At 44.5% G+C, this 19,750-nt stretch overlaps 1 protein-coding gene across 1 annotated transcript in view; it reads left to right on the forward strand.

Moving 5' to 3' along the window:
• Positions 1 to 9,110: 9,110 nt before the first annotated feature.
• The window catches only part of NWD2 (NACHT and WD repeat domain containing 2), a 182,051-nt gene continuing 171,411 nt past the window's right edge, over positions 9,111 to 19,750 (forward strand). The window contains exon 1 of the mRNA XM_047719087.1: positions 9,111 to 10,429. Within this exon, the coding sequence (XP_047575043.1) occupies positions 10,279 to 10,429 (151 nt within the window). The 5' untranslated portion in view covers positions 9,111 to 10,278. The remainder of the gene's footprint in view (positions 10,430 to 19,750) is intronic.

The following is a 19,750-nucleotide window of genomic DNA, read 5'->3' on the forward strand; positions in this document are numbered from 1 at the left end:
GTTTTCTGATTTCTTTGCTGGGAGCAGTCATTTCTTATTTCCAGACAGCAGCCCTTTCTCTTGTAAGACACTGTCTCTAATCGGCTGTGGTTTTGCCAACCAGGAAAATGCGACTTGTTTGAAAGTTGTATATAGTAAGTGTGAAGAGACCCTGACAGAGAGCCTCTGCGGATCTCCCATGAGTCAAGTGAGTGTCAAGGTGTTAACATTGTAACATATTGTCTGGCTGCTTGGAGAATTCTCTTTAGATCCCTTTCTGATTTTCCGTTATGGCCCAGGAGGGGTAAGCTTTGCCAGAGGTGAGCCTATGAGAGGTGGAGCATGACGATTCTAATTTTCTTATTAGGAATGCAAAAAGCATTATCCATAGCATCTTATCCATAGCATCCAAATTTTCCGGGCCATGGAAGAGCGGAGAAAGTCTGCTATCCATTTGCTGGTTTGAGGCGGGTGAGTGTTTGACATTCTAACCCCTAAACCTCTTTCTAGTGTTTAGAGAATTCTACAGCCTAAGTCTAGATGCAGGATAGAAAGTATCTCTTCCTGTGTTCCTGGCCCCAGAAGTTGGTGTAAAGAATTGTCCAGGGCAATAGTGATGGCAATGTCTAGTACCCAATGGCAATGGAGCCATTGTTGTATCTGGCAAATGGTACTGTGGTAGCAGGGGTGAAAATGTTCTTCTAGGTGTTTGTTCCCGGGGCACCATAGGTATGGATCTGCTCCCATTTTCCAAGCCTGGTTCTCTAGCCCTCCCACAATACTGTTACTATGCAATAACTTTCCAGTAAATTGCTTGTATGTATAAGCCTATCAGTACCAGTTGCTTGGGTTTTTCTCATCCAAGAACCCTGTGTCCAACATATGGGTGATTTCTTATTTTTCTATCTAAATCATATATAAAGCAAACGCTTGATTTCAAACCATTCTTTAGCTATATATTGGATTATGGTCAGTAAATATAACTGTTACAATCTTATTAACCCAATTATGATGAGAAAGCATCAAAATTCTATTTTGACTTCCACTTCCTATTTAGTTTTACTTGTCTGAGTACCTCAGAACCTAGCAAGTAGTGTTTAAAAGTCACTTTTTCCCCTACATTTTCCTCTACAAGTTTTATGGTATTAAGTCTTATATTTAAATCATTAATCCATTTTGAGTTGGTTTCTGTGTATGGCATAAGATAAAGAACAAATTTCATTTTTGCACATGGATATCTAGGTTGTTGTTGTTGTTTTTTTAACATTTATTGAAGAGCATCTTTTCCCTTTTTTGTCTCCTTGGCACCCTTGTTGAAAATTGGTTGACCATATATGCATGTATTTCTTTCTGGGTTCTCTATTCTGTTCTATTGGTTGGTTTTTATGCCAGTACCATACTGTTTAGATTACCTTAGCTTTGCAACATTATTTGAAATCAGGAAGTATGATACTTCCAACTTTGTTCTTCTTGCTCAAGAACACATTGGCCACTTGGGGTCTTTTGTGGTTCTATATCAATTTTAGGGTTCTTTTTTCTATTAGTCTTGGCAATGAGTTTTTTTGGATATGATTCCAAAACATAGACAACAAAAGCAAAAAATAACTGAGTGAGGTTACAAACTAAAGAGCTTCTGTAAAGCAAAGGAAACCACCAATAAACCTACAGAATAGGAGAAAACATTTGTAAGGTGTCTATCTAATAAGGGCTTAATAATCAAAATATAAAAAGAACTCATACAACTTAAAAGCAGATAAATAAATAAATAAATAATCCAATTAAAATATGGGCAAAGGAACTGAATAGATATTTCTCCAAAGAAGACATACAGATGGCCAACAGGTATATGAAAAGAGGCTCAATACCACTAATCATCAGGGAAACACAAATCAAAACTATAAGGAGATATCCCCTGACACCTATTAGAAAAGTTGTTATTTAAAAACAAAAGATAACAAGTGTTGGCAAGGATGTAGAGAAAAAGAATACTTGTACACTGTTGGTGGGAATGGATATTGGTACAGCTTTTATGGAAAACGATATGGAAGTTTCTCAAAAAGTTAATAATAGTGCAATTAAATGATCCAGCAATCCTCTTTTTGGGTATATATGCAAGGAATTAAAATCAGGATCCCATGTTTATTACAGCACTATTCACAATAGGCAAGATATGGAAACAACCTAAATGTTCATTAATGGGTAAATGAAGAAAATGCTATATTTACACATACCGGAATATTATATTCAGTCTTAAAAAAAAAAAAAGAAAGAAAGAAAGAATGAAATCTTACCATTTGCAACAACAAGGATGGACCTGGAAGACATTGTGCTGAGTTAAATAAGCCAGACACAGAAAGACAAATGAAGCATGATCTCACTTCTATATGGAATCTAAAATAGTCAAACTCATAGAAAGTACATAGGAGAGAGTACATACATACATACACACATAGAGTAGATACAAAGAGAGAGTACAATGGTGGGTTTACCAGGGGCTAGGAGAAGGGGGAAATGGAGGGTACAAAATTTCAATTATGCAAGATAAGTTTTGGAGATCTACTATATGACATAGTGCCCACAACTAGCAATACTGTATTATATGCTTAACATTTGCTGTCAGCGTAGATCTTAAGTTGTTTTTACCACAAAATCATCATCATCACCATAGAGGGGGCAGGCTGAAAACTTGGGAGGTGACGGATAGATCTATGCTCTTGACGATGGTGATAGTTTAATGGTATATACTTATATACTTATCCCCAAATACACTGAGTTGTACACATCAAATATATACAGCATTTTACATGTCAATCATACTTTAGTAAAATGTTTTCAAAAATCACTTTTTAATGAAAAGAGAATTATAGAAGTCTAAGGAACAGTCAGTTTAGGGGAACACCTACGCTGTCCTCACTCACGCAAAGTACATCAGAATTCTTTTTTGATAGTGGAACCAAAAGGAATTGAGATAATTTTCTGATACTTCTTAGACAATCTTCCACAATTTGACATTAGTATTTGTGTTGAGGTATGGTAACTTCTTAAAAGAGGGGGGAGATCTATAGTCAAATACAAACTCAAAATGAACACAATTACTTTGCTGTCCACTAACACCTAAAAAGATTTTTCAAAAAAGAGTTGGACAGTCCTCCCATGACCTAAAGCCTGAGATGTGGGTTGATCATATCCCAACATGAGTATTAGATACCAAAGATATGTGTGCAGCGTAGGGGAGGGTGGGGAGGGGATATTCATGATGTTGAGAGAGAACCAGAGGTGAAATGTGGAAAAATAATAATGTCCTTTTTCCTAAGGGCATTTCCAATTCTAAGTTCCAGTTTGCCCTGAGATTCAATTCCATTTCTACCCTTGCATTCTGTGTAAGATCCTATATTCTAAATAAATAAAAATAAAATTCTAGGGGTGGCTAGGTGGCTCAGCGGGTTAAAGTCTCTGCCTTTGGCTTGGGTCATGATCTCAGGGGCCTGGGATCGAGCCCCGCATCAGGCTCTCTGGAGCCTGCTTCCCCCTCTCTCTGCCTGCCTCTCTGCCTACTTGTGATCTCTGTCAAATAAATAAATAAAATCTTAAAAAAAAATTCTATATTCTTTAAAGAAATTTCTTATTGGTTTCAATTATTTACCACTAAGAAATTTTGTCTAATATAGGGATGCCTGCGCAGTTCAGTCAATTAAGCATCCAACTCTTGGTTTCAGCTCAAGTCATGATCTCAGGGTGGTGAGATTGAGACCCACCTTGGGCTCTGGCACTCAGCAGGGTGTCTGCCTGAGATTCCCCCTCCCCCTCTCCCTTTGCCCCTCCCCCATGCACGTGTGTGTGTGCACTTGGGTGAGCTCTCTAAATAAATAAATAAAATCTTAAGAAAATTTGTCTAATGTAGAATTAGATCTGTATTTAGTGTCTTTTGGAAATGTTATATACAGTTATATTTTTACAATAAAAATATATCTTATAACTATAAACAAAAAGGTAAATATAAGAGACATATTTCTACACTATATTTGAGAGGAAGAAAAAAACAAGTCCCCTAAATTTTAAATTTGCTCCAAATGCTCCAAATCATAGCTGAATGATCTTCCCATACTTTCCAAGAAGTGACAGTTCAGAATTTAATACCTGTGTTTGCATCACTTGATTTGTAAATGTTTCTCAAAACCTCAAAGCAATCTTAAGTAGCTTTCTATTCTTTACCCTGAACTAAGTGTAAATAACCTGTCCACTTCTGTCTATTGTTTTCTAAATTTAGACAATAGGATCATTTATATCATGTATCGATCCGTGACCTAAGAAGATGCCTGGGGCAACTCTGTAACTAACTCAGGCTAAAGGACTGTAATGGGGCCATTATTTTGTGAAGTAAATTCTATTAAATAACAAATATAAAACAGAACTGCAAGAATGGAGAGGAAAGGGGGAAAGGCAAACCATAGTATTTTTTTTAGAAAATAGAATCTGTAAAATTATATTTAGAGAGACTATGTTAGAATTATTATTTTCAATTTTTACAAGGAAAATATCCGGGGGGTGGGGAACAACAACACCTTACCCATTAAAGTTTTTTGTGAATAAAAGAAAAATCAGCACACATTCAAGCTTAATATTATTCAAGTATGAGCATTTAAATAATGAGAGGATTGACCTAGACAATAATTTAAGATATTTGGGTCACATCAGTATGAAATGCTATGAAGAGCATATTCTTCTTGGCTTATTCATGTGGCTTTAGTGTTGCGTGCTAGAAAGACCCCATCTAATGTAACAGGGAGAGAGATCTGGTTCACATTCTAGCTCTGCCATTTACTACGTATCTGGATTTGGACAAATTATTTAAACTCTGAGTCTCTTGTTACTCATCTACAAAACCGGGCTGTTAATGAAATTAAAGGATATGGAACTTAGCTTTTACTCAACAAAAAATATAGAAACCAATGTAAATAGGCAATGTAACTAACATTGTAATCCAAAGAGTGTTTATCCCCTATAATATCTGGCTTTCCTAACACCCAGTGTAAATTTTGTAGAGAGGTACAAGTGATATCCATCAGTTTGGCCAAATCGATCCTGGGTTGGGATCTTGTTATACTTTGGTAGCCATGAGATACACTATAATTAAATCCATGGTCTGGTGTTCAGAGATTTAGTTTTAATACTGGTTCTGCCATCCACCAACTGAATGAACTTGGACATGCCACTAAAATCCACTAAAATCTCTTGCTCTGCTTTCTCGTATTAAAAAAAAAAAAAAAGGTGTGGGCAGGGGAACTGTAGTTAATGCAGAACCTGCCTCTCAGGGTTAGAATCAAAATGAGTTAAAATGTATGAAAGAGCTTTCTAAAATTCTCCAAACAAGTATCAGATGAAGGAACAAAAGAGAAGATCTATAAGGTACTATACTTAAGATTAATGTCATGAGGAGGAAAATATTTGACAATCATAAAATGAAAATAAAACCTCTGACTTAGAAGTATGAATTAATCTACAATATTTTATTAAGCAAGCTACCTTACTTTCTTCTACTTTGTGTGGTATGAATAGTGCTTGCAAAACAATGTGAGTGTTTAGAAAGTTGTAAGAAGCAGACTGATCAAAAAATACCTTAAACAGATTTGGAAGGGGGTGGATGTAAAGTTAGAATTTCTGAGTCATGAAAACATCAGATAGCAATTGCAGAAAGGTGTAACTTTATTTAAAAGCAAGCTGCTGTGAATTCCATCATGCCACAGACACCTCAGAGTCAACAGTCTCTGTTGGCAAATTGTTATGCTGACAAATTCTCACATACACCCAAAATTTCCATTTTGTAAACAAGTAAGTGGGTTCCTGATGGTCCAGCTTCTATCCTGAGCTGGAAACTTGGAAAGCAGAGTCCTCGTTTGAATGGACCTATATCATCCATTCCCCACATTAGCAAAACAGATTCAAACACTGATCATCCGAATCCAAGAGCCACCTTGAACCCTGATGTAATATTAAATTTGATATTCCTTTTCAAGTCTGGGAAACATGAAAACACATCGTTGGCTTCCTTGGCTAGATTTCCTGAGATAGTTAGAATAGTGTGGTGTGATAACTTGGTCATTTTTATAACCCTGGGACTCTGTCTCCACTTCTATCCACATGGACAAATATAGAACACTGGTCCAGAAGAATCCGGAATATTTGATGTATAGAAAACCGAGTACACATATAGGTAAATACAGGGTGAGTGATGGCTGTTCCTTCTGCTGGGTCAGAGTCAGTCACAAGGGTTCTGGTTGTGTGCTCTATGATCACCAGCCCTGTCATCTAAGCAGGATAAAATAGCCAAGTGACACAGCCATGCACATGAGTGAAAAACCACCACCATCGCAGGGGAGGGGAGTAGGTGAGGTATATTTGCATAACATGCACTTTGGACAGGACAATCTGCATGTACATCACAAAAGGTGATATACGCACATCATAAAAGATATGCAAGCGACAGCAGTGGAGATATTAGAGGTGTTGGGCCCTGGCCCCAGATATTGTAGCATTGAAAGAACCTAACACAGTGCCTAGCTTACGGGCACTCAGTCTATCAATATATTAGACTAAGTTTCCTTCCTCCTGTTTCATAAAACTACGTTGCGAGGGGGCATTATCATATCTCCAGGGGAGCTGGATTCCAAGAACCACACCGTTCATCCTGGCTCTGTGAGTATGAAGAACCTAGCAGTGATTGCACCTTTGAATAGCCCTGTTTTTTATCAGCATCAGGACCATCATTTCATAAAGATCAGATGCCCTTCTGTAGTTCTCCATCCTGCTCACTGGAATGAGTGGGAGGATGGGAGAGGGAAATATCTGCACTTGATCACAAGCTTGGTCCCAAGCCTATTTTCATGTACTTTTATCTTTCAATTTCCAGATACTTTAAACTGTCCAGCTAACTGTGAGGATGACATGGGTTTACCTGTGGTCTTATTAGGAAACAACAGAACCCAGAGAAAACAGGAATTTGGAAGTCTTTGTCATCCTGTCAACATCCTGTAAGTTGGAAGACTTTAGTCCTGTGCGATGTTGTAGACACAGACCTTCTCCCCCATATGGAAAGCAGCCTTCCACACCTGTGAACAGGGACCTGAAGATCTATTTTCTGGGTCAGTAAAGACAGCAGCCAGGGCCAGACCCAGGCAAAATTAAGAAAACAGAAGAGGTTTGTTGCCAAGAGTGTGGAGATAAGAGCCACGGTACCTGGATCCCCAATCCAGCATTAATTAGTTATATAACCTTGAACAAACACTTTCTCTTTTTTGAGTCTTGGTTTTCTCCTGTGTAAAATGGGAGTAGTAATAACATGTTCAATATTTGATGAAGAGGAGAAAATGTAAAGTGTTTTAAACAAATATATAAAAACAGAAGAGTCTCCAAGCTTTAAGTCTGGGCCCAGTTTCCACATTCAAGCCAGCTCCTCTCTTTCTCCTTCCGGTTTCTTTCCTTCCCCCCCCAGCCCCCCCCCCCCGCCCCCCGCACTGGTTGAGCCAATAGTGCCTCAGGGTGGGAAATAAATCTAGTTAATTCCTAATAAAGAGTTAGTGCCATGGTTGACACTTCCCTTATGCCACTTTCATGCTAATGAATGAATCTCTGGTTTTAGAATATCAGATGTTAGCAAGAGACAGAACGCCCCGAAGAAGGTAAGAGAAGGATGTATGTGTATGTGTGTGTGTGTGTGTGCATGTGTGTGTGCGTGTGCGCCCCCACGGATGTGTGGAGAAGGGAGGGGCTGATCAGGTGCCTTTAGGTAGAAACCTCCCTGACAACCAAAGACAGCATTTGGCTCTACCTGTGCAAAGTTCGCTGTGCAGGGAGCCCTTTAAAACACCGCCCAACAGAAAATGTGAAATTCTCTCTCCTCTGCATCCTTGGTCTGCAGTGACACTGGCAGATGCTAAACTTCGGCCTGTCTAGAACAGTTAATTAGGTTATAGAGGCTGCCAAAAATCCCAAAGTCATCCTAAGAAAGTGCAACACTTGGAGATGTGAAGCAAAGGTCAGGAGACACAAACACCGAATCTGATTTTTAAAAAAGAAACCACCAAACAAGCGGGGGCGGGGGGGAGGGGAGAGAACTGAAGGAAGCAGGTCCCTGACAATCTGGCAACTTCTTATCAGTTTCCTAAAAACATTGAGATTAGACATAAAGTGGTCCTGGCTTTCTACCCAGTAATAAATACTGTGTATTTATAAAGGCAGATACTGGAACAGATACTGTATATTCATAACTGTTCCAGAACACACTCAGTCCCTACTTCCTGGGACATCAGGAAATCTTTCAGAGATCTCCTTCCGGCTGGAGAATGTTCCCACCTGGGAGTAATAAGGCTGGAAAGGGGAAGGAGAGAATTTGCTAAATGGAATCAGTTGAACAAGTGCCTGGGTATGTTCAAGGCTGCTTTATTGGTTGCATCAAATTATGACAGAGTAAGAACTGTTGACTGCCCCCTGGTTCTCAGTAGCAGAGAGGCAGCTTTTAAAACCCAGAGACCCAATTCTTCCAAAAGGTTATCCCAGAAAGCATGTGCTGGGAATGGGGTAGGGTCAGAAATTAAACAGCAGTGCGTGCGACTTCACTGCCACCAGCAGGACCTAAGAGAAATGCAGGCCAGGAGGAGGTCAGGAGCTGCCTCCAACAGAAGCCCCAGGTGGGAAGAGAAAACTTGGAACTGAGCTGCCTTCATCCTGTGCCCAGCCACTCCCTTTCCAATGTCAAAGATTAGGAGAAGCTGTTCTTCCTCTCTCGAAGACAGGAGTTCCTGCCCCAAAGCTCAGAACCAGAGGTTTGGGGACCAAACCCCAATTAAGGATCCAAACACACCTCCTCCCTTCCCCCAGTCCACAGTACAGTCACACTTTTATCCTGCGAGGTCTTCCTTCCTGTCTTGGACTTTGCAGTATTTCAGCAGGTGCAGCGAGTGTGGAACAGAGATGGTAATTTTATAGCTGGGTCCCTCCGCGTCTCGCGTCACCCCGGCGGTAGACCAGACCCTTAGCTCTCCCACCCCAACTCCAGATAACACAGTCCCGGAGTCCGCTCTGGCCCCTTCGGATGAGCGCCAGGTGGAGCCGACTCACTCTTTGAACGGACTTGGAAAAGCCGCCAAAGGCCAACTCTGATCTCTCGCATCCCGCCTCAACCCGTGGCCACCTGCGCTTTGCGGGACCTTGAGCGGAGCGGCGCTCCCCGGAGCCCCCAAAGGCCTGCCGGGGCGGCGCGCACCGGGCGGCGCGGGGCTGCTGGAGCTGCGGGGCTGGCGGAGTGGCCCGGGAATGCTCCAGGGCGGGGGCAGGAATGACCCCTCTGGAGCCTAGAGACCTCGGGCAGGCTTCCCGCGGAGCTCCGCTCTTGGAAAGGTTCCGCGACAGCGCGGCGAGGAACACGTGAGCAGCGCAGCTTCGCTATAAAAACCCCCGCTCGGCTGAGCGTGATCTAGCTGGGCGGCAGCACTCAGCCACCTGCGCCGCCACAGGCCGGGCGACGGCGACGCTCCCTCCAGGACGCTCAGGACGGTCCCGAGTTTTGATGCCTCGGACCCTCGGGGGCCGGGCTCAGTGCCTGCGTCTAACTTTGAGGCCGGGATTACCCGCACGTAGGCAGAGAGGCGCCGACGCCGGTAGGCGTGCATTCCCGAAAATGCTCAGGTCTTGTTTGACCTTTAGGAGAGTTGGAGGCGTCGGAGGGATCGCGGGCTAGTTGAGCGCCCGAGATCGTCCTCGGAGAAGCCCGGAAGCCCATGGGCAGCCAGAGGCCCCCGCGCCCCTCCGCCCTTTAAGCCGCGGGTGAGCCCTGCGCGCTGCGGGAGTAGGTTCCCATAAAGTCGGGACGCCTTTCACAGATAAAGTTTGGTCGGCTCTCTTGCACCCGGCCCCCGCCGCCTCGGCGACCCCTCTCCCCGCGGCAGGCGCAGGCGGGGAGATGGCCGCGGGCTGGGCGGCCGGCGTGGGCCCTTCCCGGCGCAAAGGGGCGCCGCGCGCGTAGCTGCCGCCACGCTGACCTCCCACGGGCTGCTGTGCTGAGCCCCCGCGGCGGGCGAAGGCGGACGCCCGGTGGGCCGGGAGGCGGCGGCGTCAGCGGCCGGAGGGTCCGTATGGCCGCTCCCCGCCGGCCGGTAGTGTTCGCCACGGAGCTCGCCGGAGGCGCCTCGGGCTCGGGGCTGCTGTGAGCCGCGCCGCCTGCGGGGATCGACCTAGCTGTTCCGCGGAGCCGCGGGCAGGAAACAAGAACCAGGAGGCGGCAGCGGCTCTTCCTCCCAGAGGGCGATGTGGCCGGCAGGTGCGGGCGCCAGACTGCCCTGTCCTCGGGACTCTGCGCTCCGGCGGGCGGCTTTCTCTGGTAACCTCACCGCCCTGCCTTCTCACCTCGTGCCCGCCGGCCGAAGCGTCCGGGTCTTCATCAGCGCCAACCCCGAAGGTAAGTCCGTCGCTCGGATTTGTCCGTCAGTCCTGCCCGTCCGCGCGCCGGGAGCCCGAGTGTGCCCGCAGCACAGCCGGGTGCGCGGTGCGTGCCCCGCTCTCCCTTCCCCCGGCTGAAGCCGTGGCTGCCCTGAGCGCGTGGGAATTTCATTTGAATCGCTTGTATTCTCCCCTTGCTCAGTCCCTCTGCCCGCTGACGTCCACTAGGACACCCGGTCTCGTGCTCTCCCGCCCGGGTTACAACTTCGGGTCGAGTAAGGAACGTCCGAGGCGGTAGCAGATGCTTCTCGAAGCTCCATCCTGCCACTACCGCCACCCTTCCGTTTAGAGGGTTTCTCCGGGGTTCCCGCAAACGCAGATAGTAGTTACCCCTCGCACCTGGCTCGGCTGCAGGCTCCTGAATGAGGGTTCGATCCTTTGCTACTAGTGCCCGCCCAGGCGAAGGGAGCCTGGGGTTCCTGAGACTCGCCGGTGGCGAGTGCGGTGGTGCCTTTTGGTTTGGAGGCAGAGGAATCCTTTGCAAACCGAAGGCCCGAGGGGGTTGAGAGGAAACACGCGGTGCCGCCCCGGGATGGATGGGCGCCCGCTCTGTCGGGCGCTGGCATTTGGGATGAGCGCTCGGGATGAGCTCATCTCCACATTTGGACACCGGGCTTGATCTCCAGGTCCAGAGCCTGGCCTACTCAGTCGTGTTCCTGCTCAAGGCTGGGCACCTGGGAGGCGTAAAACGCAAACTTGTTGATCTATTGCATTCACAAATCACAGCGGCTGGGCGCTGGATGAGTCTATTCGTTTCTTTTATTTCTTCTTTCTTTTCTTTTTTTTTTTTTTTTTTTTTTTTTCCTCAATACTGCCTTTGAGTTCTAGGACCTGAATGTTAACTTTCTTTACTAGTAAGGGAAAGCAGGATGCATTTGACTTTAGCTGGATAAAACTGCAGGAATTGCCCTTTTCTAGAAAAAGTAAATGTTCGGCCATAAGATAAGTCTGTAGACATTTTTTATGGGCTCTAACAAACCTTAAGTCTGACAAAAAAATAAAAGGAAAAGTTAACAATCATTGGATAACGTAGTTTGAAACCCCAAGACCAGTTGCTTATTTAGAGAAGACTGACAAAAATAACTTTCTAAAATAATTGTAAAAAAAGAAAAAGAAATCTCAGGTAAAGTTTACGTTATGTCAAGAGGATTGAGGAAAGAAAGAGGTAACTCACAATGATTAGTAATAGAAGGAATGTATACTTTCGAGATAGGGGCATGACCTATAACGTTTACAACTCACTTTCACAGAATTTAATACTTTAAGGAGACATTTAAGAAACTACTGTGCAATCTTTTAAAATCCTTTTAAAATCTCAGATATGTCTTCCAGAATTTTAACTGAAACCTGAATAAAGAAAACCATGGAGATATGCAACCTATTTAAAAGTTTGGGGAAATATGCAACTTAAGTGTTCAGTGTTTTGTTATTTTTAATGTTGCTTAAACATTTTTAAGTGGTTGAGAGAATTGTGTTAGAAAACGTTTAGTCTTAAAATTTTCAATTCTTCTAAGCTTAAAAGAAATCTCGTGAGACGTGTTTAAGTCAGCTGATGTAGAACCAGCTAAATGACTGTTTTTCTTTAAACATGTTGCTTCTAAAGTACTGTGAAAATTTTGTTAATATGATCAGTAGTTTTTCCTTTAAATTTGTATTTCCTTTGAATAAAAACCAGTGATCATGAGTTTATGTTAAGTCAGCTTAATATTAAATTCATATTTAAGATTAGTGTCATTTTTCTTAAGTTTGTACATATGATTCTTCTAGTTTCTAGTTTCTTAGTTTTCTAGTTTCTAGTCTAGTTTCTTAAAAGTTTTACCATCTATTACTCTTTGGAAAGCAAACAGGAGGAGGGAGCCATGAGCCGTTCATATCTCCTAGTTGCTGTTTGAGCTGGAGAGTTCACACATGGATCTGAAAGGACCAGAAGTGTGACTTCTATCCAAAGGGTTGTAATAGGGGGCATCATCTCAAATTTTATCCGATTTGGAAAGATGAGGAGGGTATATTGAATAGGAAAGATGAGGAGGGTATATTGAATAGAAAAGACAGAGTCGGGTTTGGTTTTTTTGTTTTGTTTTGTTTTGTGGGGGTTTTATTGTTGTTTGTTTGTTTGTTTTTGTTTCTTGGTGGACTTGTGCATGAAACCTTGCAATCTTGGTAAATGCTCTATCAGGCAGCACTCCACCACAAAATTTTTATGGATGCAGTTCAGGAAGCAAATGGTTGTGTTTTGGTTTAATCCAATATTAGATTCTTGGCCAATACTCAAGGGCCTCTCCACTGTCCAATTAAGACAAAGAACATTATCTCATGCTTTTTTTTTTATTTTTTTACAAGTGGAAATCAATTGAGGCTCTAAAGAAAAGCTGCTTTGTGTTGAACTCAGAGCAATATGTTTAAGAATCCAGCAAGGGTCTCCCTTAGATTATTAATAGGTCTTACTTTGAAAGGCTTGTGTGGACTTTACACATCAGTAGTAAAGGTAACCTATGTCTTTCACATGGAAAAGTTACTTTCCCATATGTTTGCTCGTTCAGTATTTTAATTTTGATTTCCACTGTCCAGTCCTGTGAGGATGCTGGGCCGGGTGTTGTTCTGTGTTACAGATAAGGAAACTGAGTCTGGGCCAGGTTAAGCCACCTGCCTGCACCCCTATGGCAGAATGAAACGAGGTGGAGCCTTCAGGGGACCCAAAACCTCTCTTGATACTCTGGCCCAGACTAGGTTCACGCCACATTTCTGGGAAGTATCATATCCCCGTCAGCTGGATCTAGTAGCTAGTGCTCTCCTTATTCCTGAATCCTGACAGCCAGAGCTGAATAGCAGGAAGGAACATGGCTGGCCGCCCTAACCCACTTCACCTGCACCAAAAGGTGGTATTAAGGGCATTCAAGGAAAGTTCAGAATGTTTTGGACTCTAATGGACTTGTTCCTATCCATAAGTATGTCTGCATCTGACCAGTCCCCACCATATTAAAGACCCTGGAGAAGATCCCTTATGGAGGAGGGTATAGCATTGTGCCAGATTCTCTGACTAGATAGACCTTGGATTTCAACCAGTCCCACCTTCCACCCAACATAGAAATTCCATCTGTGGCATCTGTATTAAGCCTTGGAATTCTCGTAGTCACTTAGCCATTGTGTCTCTGCCAGAATGGTGCTTAGACGTCCTTGGAACAATGATTCTAAAACACATATAAAATCTTCCACTATGACTGGCCTGAATTGTGCATGAATATACAGAGAAAAGGAGCCAGCAGAATCTCTCCCTATGTTGAAATTCACAGGGGCCTAATAAGTAATCACTTTGTCTCATTTCTTAACCAGTTTAGAACAAGGTAAGTCTTAGCTGAGGCTGCTGCAACAAAATACCATAGACCAAGTGGCTTCAGCAACAGACATGTACTTCTCACAGTTCTGGAGGCTGGAAAGTCCAAGGTCAGGGTGCTGGCAGGTTTGGTTCCTTGTAAGGGACCTCTTTCTGGTTTTCAGAGGGCCACCCTGTCACAGCGTCCTCACATGGCAGAGAACACAAGCTCTCGTCTTTCTGCTTTTTCTTTAAAAAGGATGCTAAGCCCATAATGGAGGCCCCAGCCTAAAGACCTCCTCTAAACCTCATCTAAATCTAATTACCTTCCAGGGGTCCCACCTCTAACTACCATCATATTAGCTGTTAGGACTTCAACCTATGAGTGCCCCTATGAGGGGCAGAAACCGTTAAGTCCATAACATTCTGTCCCTGCCCACACCCAACAAATTCAAGTCTTGATTGCATGCGGATTATGATCATTCCATCCCAACAATTCCAAAATTCTTGACCTGTTCCAGCATCAACTCTAAAGTCTACAGCCCAAAGTCTCAACTAAATACAATATAAATTAAATATGGGTGAAACTCCAGGTAGGATTTATCCTAAGGCAGAATTCCTTTCCTGATCTGAACCTGCAAAACTAGAAGAGTTCTGTGCATCCAAAACGGAATGGTGGGGCAGGCAGAGGGTTAGCGTTCTCATTCCAAAGAAATGGAATGGCTCAGTCGGTCAAGGGTCTTCTTTCAGCTCAGGTCATGATCCCAGGGTCTTGGGATCAAGTCTCATCTTGGGCTCCCTGCTTCGCCCTCTTCCACTACTGGTGCTCTCTCACTCTCTGTGTCAAATAAATAAAGCCTTAAAAGAAAAAAAAAAAAAAAAAAAAGCAAAAAAACGAAAGATGAAGGGTCCCAAGTAAGTTCAAAACTCAGCAAGGCAAATACCATTAGGTCTTAAGGCTCTCTTGGAATAATCCTCTTGGGTTTGAAGCTCTGCTTTCCACTCCCCCTGGGATGGCAGTTCCACTTCTATAACTGTGGGGGAGGAGTTGCCCACCAAGAGTCTAGGAGACCCTGTCCCCAAGGCTTTGGATCCATGCCTTCTGCCCTGTTGAAACCTAGGGGATGCCTTCCCTCACCTTTAAACCAAGGAGGTGGCCCTGATCTTCTCGGAACCTCCTTTGGGGGCATTCTTCCTTTGTCTTGAAGAATCACACACAGGCACAGCTGAAGGGCTCTAGGATCTAAGAAGTCTGGCAGCCTGCCTTCCTTTGAGCCTGTCTCCGTCTTCCTCCGTTCCAGCTGACTTTCCAGCTGACGTTTACACAGGGGTGGTCCATGGTTTACACCCATATTAATATCCTTATGAAATGGTTGTTCGACCACACCCTTGCTGTTCTTTTCAGGACACGCTTTGCCATTTTTTGTAATAGGACTAAGTTGAGAATTTTCCAGATCTTTATGTTTTGGTTCCTTTTTGCTTAACTCCTTTCTCCATTCCTTTCCTCCATCCCCCTCCAAAATATACCATAAGTGCTCAGGAGGAAGCAAGCCATCCTTTCAACCAGTGTCATGGCTTACAAGTGCTACCTTCCACAAACCCTAGAGCACAGTTCAGCTACATCACTTACTACTTTACAACCCTCCCCTTTGGTCTATTGTGCGGTAACACATTCCTCGTCATCTTAGGTGTCACCACAATGGCCATACTGTGCTCACGATTTCTATATCCTCTGAGAAGAAGCAAGCTTTCTCCACAACTCTCCGCTTTCCTTTCTGAGCCCTTTGTTACGGCAGCACCCCTTCTTGGTGCCAAAATCTGACTTCATTTCCTAAAGTTGCCCCAACATTTACCACAAACTGGATTTTAAAGAATGGAAATTTGTAGTCTTGTGATTCTGGAGGCAAAAGTCCAAAAGCAAGGGTCAGCAGGGTCCTGCTCCCGCTGAAGGCCCTCAGAAGGGGTCCTTCCTTGTCTTTTCCTGGCTTTAGGTGGCTCCTGGCAGTCCCCGGTGTACTTCGGCTTACAGCTTTGTTTCTCCAGCCTCTTCCTCCATGGTCCCAGGGAGGAAGGTCATATCCTCCCACAGTGCTGAGAAAGTGTTGTGCCTCTTCCTCCTTTTACAAGGATAGTAATCCCATCATGGGGGCCCCACCCTCTTGACCTCAGCCATACCTAATCACCTCCCGAAGGTCTCACCCCACAATACCAGTACTTTTGGTGGTGGGGCTTCAGCATATGAATCTGGGGGGGGCCACAACCATCAATTCCATAACAGGTAAACTCTAAAGTAGAAAGAAGGCCAAAATACTGCCTTTATTACTGCTAAAAACTGGTGCAGGCCCAGAATCCTTTATCTTTTAGACCAGAGAGGATTGTGGAATTCCAGGTTGGTTTTAGATTTTAGAAGAAAATGGTGCATCTGCTGTTGATTTCGTAGGGTCTGGGGTAATACCCCATCATCAAATACGTGTGTCTATGAAGAAATGACTCCACTCTGCATCCGTGTTCTGCTTTCTGCAGTACTGGAAGGGTTTTATCTGCACTGCCCTGTATGGTAGCACTAGCTAAATACAGCTCTTGAGCTTTTGAAATGTGGCTGGTATGACTAAGAATCTGAATTTTTAGTAGAGTAACAAACTTAAATTAAAATAGACACGTGTAGCCAGCTACTGGCTACTACACTCAACACCAGGCTCTGAGTGGAGAAATCAGGACTCCAAGTGGTGTCGTGTCTGTTAAGGTCGGGTTTTGCTACTGGTGATTCAGGTCACTTAAGGTTTTGCTGCCGGAAGAATTGGGGAAAATTTTTGGTTTTTCACACTGTGGGGATTTTGGAAGTACAGATAAGAACTGTGGACCTCTTGGGGGGGAATATGGCTTTTAACTTAAGGCAAGTACGATTTTTCCAGTGCTGAACCTCAGAATGGCATAAACTTACCCTCTTCCTCCCCAGTCACTGTCAGCAATGGACAGGGCATAATCCTGCCCCTTCCCCTCACCCGGTGGACAGAGTTGACCCTTTTATAATTTAAGACATGGAGGAGCAGAGAAGAATGACAGATTCACTTATAAGAGAGAACGAAGGCACTGGGCTATTGGTGTTCAGATTTTCCTTCCAAATGCATGCATCCGATTGAGATACTTCTCGCCTGAGGAGTGAGGAATGGCCCCATCCGGGGCTACTGGGCTCATGGATCCCCCTCTGTGTGTTGGGAGACCTTGGAGGAAAAGATACTCCCCAACACCTACTTTTGCTCATTCCCTGCCCACTCAGATTTATGCAGTGCATTTGACAGGGTGCACTGTGCATTGTGAGAGCCATGCACATCTGTCCCCAAATGTTAAGGATCAGATGCTTTGTCCAATTCCACATAGACCTTGTACTCTGCATATTTTTGTATGCTGGATGCTCTTCTCTCTTCTCCATATCTTTGGCATCTTAGTTGGAAAGCTTATTCTCCATTTTGGCACAAGCCACAGTCAAGAGAGAAGGATTTCCCCTACATTGCTGCAACCAGTGGTTAATTTACTTTTTACTTTAGCTTGTGCTCCCCAGGCAAGAGGCAGAAGGATGTGCACCAAGAAGTTCACATGAAAGCTGTGAATATTCCTTACCCTGGTTCTTCTTACCTTCCCAACAGTACTAATTATTTCAAAGGCTCCCTGTCTTTTTTTTCCACTGTTTTTGTGAGTAATCAGAAAAAATACAGTTAACACAGCAAAATCCTATTCGTGTGTGTGTGTGTGTGTGTGTGTGTGTGTGTGTGTATCTACACACAGCTGTTTGATGCCCCCAGAAACATCTTTGAGAGTTAAGAGCCTTACAGGAGAACATACTGAACTGCTATTTTACGATAAATGCACACAAAACATTTATAATGTATCCTAAGATTGTAGTGGTGGCGTCTTCAAGTCCCTGAGCAAATGTTATTCAAGCAGGGGAGAATGTTAGTTACAAGTACGGACTGGAGAGCCATGTCAGCCTGCCTCAGTTTGCCTCCTTCATCCACCATTTAATGCTGTGATTCCTTCACAGGTTGCTTAATTCCTTTGTTCTCAGTTTTCCAATCTATAGAAGAGGACAGCAGCAGTGCCTGCCTTGCCCGGTTAGTGAATAAATAAGTTCATGTAAAGCACTTAGAACAGTGCTGGACACGGAGCAAACATGAAATCAGTGCTGCAGTGATTACCGTTATTATCTTCATTATTCGTTTCTGCTGTGATCCACGCACTGCGCAGGTATGGGTGTGGAAAGCTAAAAAGGCATTTCCTGCCCTCGAGGAATGCAGTCTATGGAGTTAGAACTCCCGACTAAAACAGAAACCACTCCAGGTACTTCAGGGAACCCAGCAGTCCACTAAATCGTTGTAAGGATCCAGTGAGTGAAAGGGTCGCCACTGGGCATTTAGGTCACCTTGCCAAAGCTGTCACCTAGAGAGCAGAAAACTGCAGAAGCCATAGCCAGTTATCCTGGCTGTGCACTGCGTCGCTGGCCAGTTTCTACAGACACACCCATCTGCTGAAACCACATGGCAGCCAGCACAGTTCAGGGCAGCAGAACGTTCCCCCGTCCCTGTGGTCCACACCTCATGCGGGTGCACGCCCCGGGCAGACCCAGAAGGGCGCGTGGACTCTTGCAGCAAGTCAGTCAGAGAACTTCCAGACTTCCTGCCCTCATGCCACGGAGAGAATGAAAGCAAGTGCTAATGGACACTCAGCACCAAGAGAAACAGTATCTATTCTGGGGGAAGCAGGCACCTTGACTGGGTGGGTCAACCAGGAGATATTCCTGAAGCCCCTCCTCCCTCAGGAGGGCTATCTGGGTGCTTTGCATACAGCAACAGTGGTCTGTCTCTGTTCTCGTGCAGTTTACATCAATGATCTCTGTGATGAGCGCCGGGCTAAAGATATGAGCAGGGCATTAGAGAGACACTGAGGAGGACTAAGCCAGCATGGAGCTCAGAGTGCAGGTTGGGAGGGCTCCCCAGAGGAGCACATAGAGCTGGGGTGTAAACACTGTCCTCCCGCACCTGGTAATCAAATAGGAGGCAAAGCGATGATGAGATCTCTGCAGGGTATAGAAAGAGATTGTCACTATTATTCAGTAAAGAGCTTTTATCCCTTTGAACAGAGAGTGGAGCCCATGTCTTGAGGAGACACCGTTGCTTGTCCCTTAAAGGTGGCTCATTTAGGATGACATTTAAAAGAAAGCTGGGCTTGGAGTATGTCATACGCTCTACAAATAGATTGTGACTTTAAAGTTTAGTAAATTTTCCAGGACTCTTTTTCAAGATTCTTGTCACACTGTTGGAAGGATACCGTTTGCTGTTTTAAAGGGTGAGTGGCAAGCTTGTATTTTATTTGATTCTGTTGTCTCTTGCTATATATCAGCCCACCCCAAAACTTGGTGCCTTAAAACAACAATGATTCATCATTTCTCACAGTTCTGTGCCTGTCTGGGAATCCAGGCAGGGCTTGGCCTGCAGAAGTCGAGTAGCTCTATTCGGCTGAGCCTTTGGCCGGAGTCACTCACTCACCACATTCTTCTAGGCCTGGGTGGAACTGGGCTGGAAGATCCAAGAAGGCTTCACGCGTATGTTTGGCTGCTCAGGGCTTCTCCATCGGGGCCTGCTCTCCAGCTTTTCTCCTCATTCAGGAGTCTAGCCTAGAATTCCTTTTAGGGGATTAGCAACCCTAGAGAAAGGACGTGGCGGCTAGCAGTCCTCTTAAGGCCCTGGAAGTCCCAGGATGTCATTTTCACTGTGTCCTGTCTATGCAAGTCACAGGCTAGCCTAGATTCAGAGGTGGGGGAAATAGACCCTATCTCTTCATATGAGGAGAGGCAGGTACATATGGGGGTGGGGCGGGGTAGGCATTAAGGGTAGCCAACTTTGAAAGCTACCGGAACTCCAATTGTATTGTGTAGTTTCTGTGGCCTGTCTTTGTCATAATTAGGTTAAATGAGAA

Source organism: Lutra lutra, chromosome 2 (genome assembly GCF_902655055.1).
Source record: "Lutra lutra chromosome 2, mLutLut1.2, whole genome shotgun sequence".
NCBI lineage: Eukaryota > Metazoa > Chordata > Mammalia > Carnivora > Mustelidae > Lutra > Lutra lutra.